Raw genomic sequence first — 10,938 nt, 5'->3', positions numbered from 1 at the left:
TTAACACACCCTATTCTTAAATTCTGGATCCGTCTTTGTGTCAATGGCTTGCTTCATGAGCTCAATTTTAGCATTTTCCTCTGTGACACCATATTGGTTTATGAAGCATTTTACTGATGAAGGAATATGTCCTCTCTTTTGCTCAAACTACATTTACGATCACAAGGGTATGGTTGTAACATGCATATCGAGATCAATGGTTGAGTCTGAATATTGATGCAAATATGTATTTATGATGTACCTTGTGGCCAACAATATCATTCAAGAGTCTGCCAATCACATATGCACCCTTTACAATCTTAGGGTCACTGAACACCCAATTCATGGAGCCTATAGTCACAATAGCTCCCAGTCCAAGAAATGATGTGGTTGAGAAGCAATAGAAGGATGTATTAGATTCTACTTCCATATATTCCTCCATTCTTGGTATGTATTTTTTCTTGAACCATTTGGCTTCCTGGAAATAAGCTCTGACTTGAACTTTTAACTGAGAGAACATCAAACAATGTAAAACATTATTATATCATCCAGCCACTAAAATAATAACAAATCTAAGAGGATATAATTAATAGTCTACCTTACTGCTTCTTTGGCATACTGCATCCGATAAAAGTTTCCCTTCTCTGAAAGCTTTACTTCAAACTCAGCATACGTATTCAATAGCGCCCCATAACAAACTCTCATATAACGTGGAAGTCGAGCGGCAGTAAAAATTTCCCACCTGATCAAATTTGGTTAAAGAATAGACTATTTCAAGTGATCCTAAGTATTATAACAAATTAACAATTATGTATCATACAATTTTAAAAAAAAAATAGCTTGTCAGACTTAAGTTAAACCTCTCAATAGTTTCAGTAAAGAGCTCTAGTTCTTCATACGTGCCATGGACATCGTAAATATCAACAACTATTGGTACTATGGCAACAAATTTACAACCCATCATTCTAGCCATTAATATGTTTCAAATTATACTTTTATTTAATTATTATAAACAACTCTAAAAATTCTTAGTAATTACATAATTTATGTTCTTAAATTAATTTTTTTCACTTCAAAATTCATAATTACTAATATTGTTTTTTTTTCATTCATTGATTTGAAATTCACCAAATAGTAAAATCAACACGAAAAATTCTAACATCTATTGAACTATTGGAGGATAATGAAACGAGAATAATAACAACGTAATGGAACATAACGTAACTCTTTATTGATTGATAATGTGGCATATATATAGACATTACATAACCACAATCTCGTAGGATTCAGAGATGTGAATCTGTTACAGAGATGCGAATCTATTTCTAACAAGAAACCTAATAATGCTAAGACACACACAAGACACTCCTCATTGTGTCGCATGCTTAGGTTGCATGGTGCACACATAGTTACCTCGGTAAAAACCTCTTGGGTAAAAATAAAAGCTTGATAAAAAGGAAAAAGAGCACAACACACCGTCTATATTTGATAGCATCATGTGAGGTAGACTCCCCCTGAAGTCTACGAAACAACTCCCCTTGATTAGTGTCATAATCATGAAGTACAAAGAACAACGTATACACCATTCATTACATACTTCTCAAATGTAGTCTTGGGCTAATGATTAATCATTAATCTAGCCATACATCCTTAGATTATACATGTTATACTTTTTCAAACTTAAATCTTAGAAAACAAGATTGCATAACAACTAAAAACAAGAGTTTGCAATGAAATCAAATTCTCGGGTAGAATGACCTTCACTCACTTAAATGACCCTAACTTCTTCATCACAATAGGTATCAGCAAACCGTAAAATTTTCTGGAAAGTAGACATAAAGTTCACAACCTAATTCGATCGAAGCAGTTCACAGTGCTCTGTCGAAGTTGATTGACTTGCAAATATCTTGACAGAACTGTCATACTTTTCTAAAACGGCTATAACTTACTCAATACGATAGCTATAAACAAATGGTTGGTGTCCCTGGAAAGTAGACACATAGACCTTTCTAATGGTACCAAATTCAGCATATTTCATTAGGCCGGTGAGCTGTTTTGTAAGTCTCGTTGAAATTGACCTACGAAACGAGACAGATTATGATTGTTACATTCAATGTGTCTTTCAAAAATGAATGGGGGAATTGACTAATGATGACTGATTTTGGTCTGAGATGAAATCATACGTACCCTTTACGCTACTAGTGTCAACAACAACACTAAGGCGTAAGCTAGTGTGCATGAGCTGCTAGCGGTGTTGGTGTGGGAGTAATGTATTAATTCGCTAAATGTAGAACTATACCTATGTCAATGGAACAATGCAAGTCCAATGACGATGTATAGGCGCATAGTTAATCACATCATAATGAAAGCAATAGTGTCCCGAAAACACTAATATATATAAATTCATATCTCATTGAATCTCTTCATCATCTTTACTTAGACAGGATAGAGAGTCCAAAATTGGCTTTCATATGAACACATTATGTGTATAAGTTCTGGCAACCGATTGTACTACATTCTCTCGAACGTCTCAATCTGATTACATAAGCTCTCTGTAGTTTAGAGGCATTTAATCAAGCAATTAAAGTCTTTCGGGAACTTTCATATTTGTGTCAAGATCCCTTTACAGATATTCTATGACCATTATCATATGCTGCAAATCAGTTTCCGTGTACACTACTACTGATCAAATAGGGGAAAATAATTATATCCATAATGAGAGAATATAGCCTGCAAATATAGTCAATTATAGTCAATACTAGGATAATGAGACAATCTTTGTGCGATAAGTCCTGCAAATATCGCATGACTTCATCTTTCTCATTACACTTATGAACAATGACTAACCTAACAAGTCTAGTTCAGCCTGTATTGATTCTTTCCACTTTGGTCAAGTTGCTCATCGTTGATAATTTATAACGGAATAAGAGCATAAATGAATACATCATCAATCATGGGAGATCAATCCATTAACATACGTGTGCGCTTATACGATCAACTTGAGAGATTTATTTTCTTCTCTAACATCAACAAAAAGAGTCTGTAGCGTCCCACAGAAACTTAGTTGATACATATGTTTAGAGAATTTCTCTTGATGATAGGCGAAATATTTGTGCCTACGCACATCGCTTCTTTATTGTTTTGATTCCAGAGAATAATGGTCTCCCCCTCATCTAGGTAGGAGCCAAGACCGAAGCTATGACCCTTACTAGTCCATCTTTGAGTTTGCAATGTACAATACCACGAGCGCCGACAACACCACTTCCTTCCCACTGTCAATGATGATGCCAACGGTGCTAGGACCAGGTCATATGAAATTCTCTCATATTCTGAGAGTTTCAACCTTACCGGAACATCACACCATTTATGTGTGATCTCGTCACTTTCGCAATATCGGTAAAGTCATTAAGCATCAAATCCTTAACTTTCTGGAGGTCGATAATGCGTTGCACTTTTTGCTAATCTTAAAGTAGTGCGGGATCTTAATGAGACATAGTGCCACCCCACGTCAATTCCTGGCGTTAAAACCGGAATGGAAGCATTACATATCTCCCCCTAACGATGGGAAGTATGTCTCATCAAAGTGACCGTCTGCAAATATCGCAGGATAGAGATCTACGGTTGTAGATTGGAAATAGCGGACAAGTGTTGATGATTCATAAATCATAACGAACCAAATACTTAATCGTTTCATGTAGACCCATATGCGATACTAAAATGGAGGCACATAAGCAACTTAACCAAATAGGCGGTAGTGAAAAGAACATTGGGATCGTATCTAGTAACCATCTGGTACACACTAAACGCTTAGTGAGTTGTGAGTTTGAAACGAATAAGTGTTGCTGCATGCAACATTATTACATATCCCCATACAAAGACTGATAGGTTAGTACCCATAACCAAGTCTGAGCCTCTGCTAGATCGTTCTGTGAATGAACATGAGGAATTATATGTTCAACGACGATCCCAGTAGATATGCAAAACGAAATCATCAAAAGTTGTGGAGGTGACCTCTCCAACGGTGTCCAATCAAATAGATTTGAGAGGATGTGAAGGGTGGTGAGCCTTTACTATGATGATCATAGCTAAAAACTTAGCAAATGCAGCGTTCCTTGTGGAAAAAGAAAAGCGACGTGTAACCAACGTGTCGATGCTCTTAACATATACCATAAAAACACCGAAAAATATCTGTATTCGGTTGGATATGGTCCACTAATGTCACCTTAAATACTTTGTAAGAATGGAATGTTCTCGGTAGAGCCTTAGCAAATGAAGGACGTCCTTGAAATCTAGTAAGAGAATAAGCTTTGCAAAATAAGCGATTGGCATCAGAAATTGTCATGGAGGCATTTACAACACAGGAGAATCATCACAAGCTGTCGAGTGGGGCAGGCTCGGCCTCATCGTGCATGGCACGGATAGGCACGGCCTCACTATGTGGAGCACGGGTGAGGTGGTCCTCCAATCGCTTCGTGAACATGAAAAATAGATGATCATGTGAATTTCATAGAACTCTAATCATCATATCTTGTTCAAAATGACCAAAAATGATTATGTCAAAACTGAGAAGACGGCAAAACCGAACCCATGATTCAAACAATCTTGAGTTACATAAAGCTACTGTTGCAGGCAAGCAAAGCTATGTCTGCAGGCTAACAAAGCTACTGTCGAAGCTTGAAAAAGCTATTGTCAACGAAATCTGAGAGATTTATTACTCTCCATTCTCAACACAAATATCAAGATGAAAATTTATCATTGGCATGTATGGCCTTTTAAACTTAGTAAGACACAAAGATATAAAACACAATCTCTGCATGAGAACTGTAAAACAACTATCTATCTCGTAGAACAGTGTGGGTGGTACGCAATCAGCAAGACACTTGACTTCGCCGCGGGACATTATCAAAATAAATTAAAAGAGTCAACGACACGGGAAACAATTCCAAGCAATACCTCGTAGGACATTGTCAGAAAGGGGATTGAAAACAAATATTACAATCATATCGAATTTATCAGTTGGTAATAGAACTACATTCTTCAACTTAAAAGTTGGAAAAAAAAACATGGTATTGGAGCATTTGAATACCAAACAATTAAGGTGGTAAAAACCATCCAATTAGTGCGGGTGGTCACCAATAAAAATTAAATCGTTTAAGCTATGAAATGACTTAGAGAAAACCAGAAAAAGTAACCGGAAAACCATGTCAAAAGAACTCAAATCCGGGTGAAATTTTGACTGGGAAAACGTGGTAGCAAAAAATGCGGGAAATATGCCGGAAAAATGAAGATAAACGACGAACAAAATTGCTGGAAACCGGCAGCGCTGATTGCCAGAAAATCAACCGGCAGCGCTGATTGCCGGAAAATCAGCCGGCGACAGCCGGAGCTGGCCGGTATGGAGGCTGGAGTTACAGGTCCGACATGGGATGCCGGCAGGAGCCGGGTGGTGGCGCCAGAAATGCCAAAAAGTGACCGAAAGGCGGCCAAAACGCCGGAAACTATTCCGGAAATGCTGGAATAGTAACCGTGTACAGTTAAAATGGACATCAATTTTTTACGTTCCGAGGTCCGTTTTCCAAATTTTAAGGTCCAAACTCACAATGTAGTGCTATTAGGGTCCGATGTAACACAAAAGCGGCCAATTTAAAAACACGTGAGTTGCAAACGTTGACCATTCATGCTAGGTTTAAGATAAATAAAATTCTCACGAGTTCATCTTGTAAACAAGGAATACGAGAAATTTTATTGAATATGCCAATTTTTAATACAACACAAACAAGCTTCCAATTCCAATAGACGACTTAAAGCTAAAGTCGAGCAAGAAACATGGCAATGTCAACGTCATACTTGTAAAATAGTAAGCAGAAAACATATTCCAAAGAGATTGACTAATCAAAATTATGTAGCAACAAAAATCTTGCATATCGAAACGGGCGGAGCCTTAACCTGAGGCTCAAAATTTTGCTTACTTAAGAATGGAAGAATGTTTACGTTTTCATCTCCAAAGTTCCCTCAATAAATAGATACAAGTGCCAAAAATTGCATGCGTTTCTTGGATGTGGAGCATGCATCAAGGTCAACGCTGGTAATACAACATCATAGATGGTTATTGAATCACTTTAAGTGTGTCCCATAAAATTTGCTATTTTTGGGATTTTTTGTCAGCAAATAGTGCTGCGTCAGAGTAATAAATTTCAACTCAAATAAATGAGTATGTAGATCTTGGGATTATCGTTTATATACATGAGTTTTAAAAAAAAACTCAAAAATTCTAATAACAGTCGCGTTGGCGACACATCCATAAGAAACGAGGGTTGGATAGGTTTCAAATAATCGATACTATTCAAGTATGTAACCGGAATTAGAAGGGTTGTGATGTATATGGTCACAAAATAATCGATACATATCGGCGATTATCATGATCGCACCCAAAATAGCGGTGCATTCAGGCGACCACATGAAATCGATTTCTTCCCTTAAAATAATAACGTGACTCCCCTAGGACCATCACACAAAAAGAGTCGACCAAGAGGGGAGTCATATCCCTCTTTGGTCTCATCGGCGATATAAGAAAGGCCAGAAAAGAGACATGAATAAGGCTAATAGCGCCCGATAATTTATACATATATGTTCAAAAACAGAAACTTTAAGAAAACATATTTGTTGGTCTACTAAATAGACCACATATAATTAAATTGCTCTGCAAATCGATCTTCGTGCAGAAAAGTTGCTTGATAAATTCCTTGGTTTGTTGATCTTCATACTGATGGCATAATAATCACTTGAGTAACGTCCATCTCTGGAAAGCATGACATCACAATTGTACGACGATTGATTATTTTTCCTATTACGAGCACGTAAAAACGTAGTTGAGAACTAAACGTGTAATGAAACGATTAAATAATTAAATAGGAAAAAGAAAAGAAAATATGTGGCCAATAGGGTTGTTGGGCTCGGAAGGACAGAGACCCAAAGTGGGCTGATGGGGCTAGCAGAAGGCCCAAAGGCCGACACGGGTCAGGTCCGGAGATCGAACTAGGTCGGAACAAATCTGGGTTAAGCCACATCGTGTCGTGTCATCATCGAAGCAACCTCATGCGGCTGAGCAAGCAGCGGTGCAAGGCCAGCCAATAGCTTATGGGCTTCGGCGTTGGGTTGGAGAAATGTCGGGGGTTAAGCCATTGAAATCTGGGAGCAAGTCGTCAGGGCGGCTCGATGAGGGTGGAGAACTGCGTGTCCTGGGTTGAGGAAGTAACCGGAAAACCAAGTTCCAGGCAATAGCGTCTGGGCTAGGATGACGACTGAATCATGGGGAGACTCGGTGATAACCGGAATGGCATCAATAGTTGGTCACCAGCGTGGGGTCGATGGAGAAGATGGGGTGCCCAGAAAAATTTCATGGGTGCCCATAACAGATACGACTTCTAGTTTTTTTTCTTGTTCCGACAACTATTTTCCGGAAACTGATGTAATTTTCCGGTGAAGCCAAGAAAAAGATGCTATCGGAGGAAAAGGATTTGGGACCAGGGTTGATTTTTTTTTTCTGGTGGTGGTGGCCTCGTTACTCATACACTTTAGAACAAAGTGCATGATAACATGTTGGAGGATAATGAAACAAGAATAATAACAACGTAATGGAACATAACGTAACTCTTTATTAATTGATAATCTGACTTATATATAGGCATTACATAACCACAATCTCCTAGAATTCGGAGTGTTAATCTATTACAGAGATGTGAATCTATTTCTAATAAGAAACCTAATAAGACTAAGACACACATAAGAGTAGAAAAGTAATTCTCCCGCAACACGTTGAAAAAGTCAAAATAAACCTAGAAAAAAAAAAGATCTAGGTATGAATAAAAGCTCTCATAATAAAATAAAAAATTATTAGAAGAACTAACTTAGTATGTCTATTTGTAAATAGTTTTACTAATATATATATATATAGCTTAATTAAAGAATTTAAGGATAATCCTTGTTGTATATATCACTTAGTTCTTTCTAACGGACTTTAAGGAGTAGGTTGAAATCCAACTTTGCAAGAGTTAACAGTTTTATTATGTGAATCAATTTCCCCATAAATAGACATATAATGCATTACTTCTATCCTTGGTAAGCCTTTCCAAACGGGCTGATATAAGGCATGAGTTACTTGTTTCAAAAGTACGGAGCACAAATGGTGCAATGCAGACTCGAGATGAGTGGTAGCGAATTCTAGTGCCTTTTCGAATATGTCCTCTCCGTGCATCATAAGGTGTGCGGCCTCATACAAGCTTAATAATCCTACTACATCTTTGACAAGTGACTCCATGAATTTTCCATCACCGTTTTTAAACTTGTTGAACATATCTGCTTTCAAAAACGTCACAAGCATTTGTCTTGTTACACGATTAGGGAAAGCTCTTTCAAAACAATTGATAAATGTGACACCGAGTTTTAAAAAAACTAGCATACCGCATGATATGTTATAACCTTGTTGTCTAAGCAAACTAAGCGGAGACTTGTGAAGTAAATATCTTCATCATATTGTTGATATGTACCATTACACGAATTTTCATGCATTTTTAGCAAAATTCCATCAATCTCTTTTCCGAAATGTCAGGACAGTCCTAAACTCGCAACAGCATCAATCAAGTTCAACCTTTGTGATATCTTTTTAACTGGAGCCATGAGCATTATCCTCACTTCTTATGTTAGCTTTTGGATATGGTACTTAGTTTCAATATCGTTTTCCTACAAATACACACAATTAAATTGCGGATTCGTAACATTAATTAAAAAAATCAGAATTAATATCTCTAATAAAAAATTATATAAGTATCTGAGTAAATAGCAGAAACTACGATAATTATCTATTTACAACGCACCCGAAAAGCATATGACAAGAAATGATCACCCATAACACCAGATTAAAAGTTAGCTGAACATCAAACTTCAGTTGTGACATATTGAGTTTCAAGTTCAGATGGTAACACTTCGAAAAACATATTCAACGTGGAATTAAAGAAACTATATTGATGACTTCCATTGAATCGTTTGTAAAGATAGGCGGCCTGCCTTAGGTTGAAGAGCATGTTGCCATTTTATAGATTGACATTTATTGTCTCTAGTAGTCCTAATTTCACGTCTTAGTAAAATTTATCATATTGGAAGCATAATTAAGTCAAATTAATCGCTCGCCATCGGCCATAAAAAATGGGATAAGGATTGAGTAGCCATCACAATCCCTTTTTTCCCAATTAACTTGAGGTTTGGTATGTGGAACTGGGCAGCCAATTCCTCAATGCCATTGTTGATTGGCTGATATATACTTTTTTTTTTCTTGTGGATTACAAATCGGCTCTTAAAGAAACACAATTAAAGTATCTCTAACAGTGTATGCATTTTACAGAAAAAAAAAATATGTTAGAGAAATTTTTTCATTCTAACAGCTTCTCCATCTCATTTTCTAAAAATAGAGAAATAGATGAAAGAGAATATGCAATTTTCTATATTTACATGATTTGGTAAAAATTTGCATAACCATATATTAAATGTTTGCACTTTCTCCAATAACTCAAACTTAGATTACAACAAAAAAATCTAAAAATTTATTCTAAGCCAACAATATAATAATATTAAATACTTTATAGTTAAAATAAATAAGAAAACATATATTTTATTGTTATAATAAATGCAAAAATGTGCGAAATAAAGAAGTTGTTGGACTTTGAACATAAAATTATTTAGAGATTTTGAAGTGTATTTTAGAGAAAATATAGAGAAGTTGTTGGAGATGATCTAAGGGAAACACAATTTTGACTCCGTACATGTAAATGAAATAGATAATTTATAGAGAAAATGTCCATTAAGTACTAATTTGGACACTTTTTTGCCAATTTCAATGACACATCTTAAGTCCATTTCAACACAAGATCGTCCACAACTTGTCCAAATCAACACATCTTTACTAATTATATGCACTTTAAGACCATTTTACCCTCATATCCTTTGAAGAGAGAGACTTTGGTCGCACCGGTCGCTGGAGTCAGGTCACTGGTCAATGGATTTTTGTCGACATAGTCCGATTACCGGTCACCAACAAACATTACTGACCCCCACCAGTAATGTCTAATACTAAATTATTGACCCTTAGTAAACATGTCATAATCCTAACTATGGTGTATTACTGATATCTAGTAATTCTAAACAATAAACTATTGATCCCTAGTAACGTACTATAATAAATTTCTAACCCCATTAATCCTAATAACAAATTACTAACACCTAGTAAACATGTTACCCCAACCAAAATAAACATGTTGGCCCCAATATTAAAGATAATCATTACTGAAACCTATCACACATGTTACATATTTATATATAAACCTCTAATAATTTGTTAAACGAGTAAACATGTCACTAGTTCCAGCAAGGGTTTGAAGGTAAAACACATACCATTTTATGGATTCATAATGAAAAATGATACAAAATAAATAAATAAATCAAAATAAGAGTGAAAACATTTCTGGGCACCCAGATTTTTGATCGGCAGTGGCAACAGAGCAGGAGATTCTCATTTGCTTTACTCCTTTGTGAATATAACGGTCATAGTACTTCTAATCAAGAATAAAGTTCTTTTTGCACCACCACTTCTTTCCATATATCCTCCTATAACTGACACGACTCACCCCAAATATTATTTTGTTATATAAAGTCAGTTGTGCGAAGACCACTATCAATTGAGTTATGCCAAAATTTCAGCATAGTCTCCCTTTAAAATAGCCAACCCAACTTACGAAAAACAACACTTCTAATCACAACCAACCATCCTAAAGCCCTCTGCTCCTTCCAATATCAATCCAATAACAATGAAGCCATAAGGATACAACAACAAAAAATATTCAACTCCGACATCAAATATCCCAACAATGGTTACACAACTTAAATCTAAATTCTTCAAACATAATGAAA

General features: G+C 36.2%; 1 protein-coding gene across 1 annotated transcript; it reads right to left on the bottom strand.

The window, feature by feature from the left end:
• LOC126787102 ((-)-germacrene D synthase-like) lies at positions 1-952 on the bottom strand. The gene is made up of 4 exons (XM_050513034.1): positions 840-952; positions 583-721; positions 242-487; positions 1-147 (listed from the first exon to the last, which is right to left on the bottom strand). The coding sequence occupies exons 1-4, from the start codon at positions 950-952 to the stop codon at positions 1-3; spliced, it is 645 nt and encodes a 214-aa protein (XP_050368991.1).
• Positions 953-10,938: the final 9,986 nt, after the last annotated feature.

This window comes from Argentina anserina, chromosome 3 (assembly GCF_933775445.1).
Source record: "Argentina anserina chromosome 3, drPotAnse1.1, whole genome shotgun sequence".
Lineage (NCBI taxonomy): Eukaryota > Viridiplantae > Streptophyta > Magnoliopsida > Rosales > Rosaceae > Argentina > Argentina anserina.
Note: the sequence above shows the minus strand (reverse complement) of the source record. Positions and strands in the feature narration are given on the sequence as shown.

Bases quoted from the DNA above. Each gene is read 5' to 3' on its own strand.
- LOC126787102 (XM_050513034.1), bottom strand. From the start codon at position 952: ATGGCTAGAATGATGGGTTGTAAATTTGTTGCCATAGTACCAATAGTT. The intron at 488-582 runs GTAAGGTAGACT...ATGTTCTCTCAG, and splicing joins TGCAGTATGCCAAAGAAGCA to TTAAAAGTTCAAGTCAGAGC. The intron at 148-241 runs GTACATCATAAA...TCGTAAATGTAG, and splicing joins ATGATATTGTTGGCCACAAG to TTTGAGCAAAAGAGAGGACA.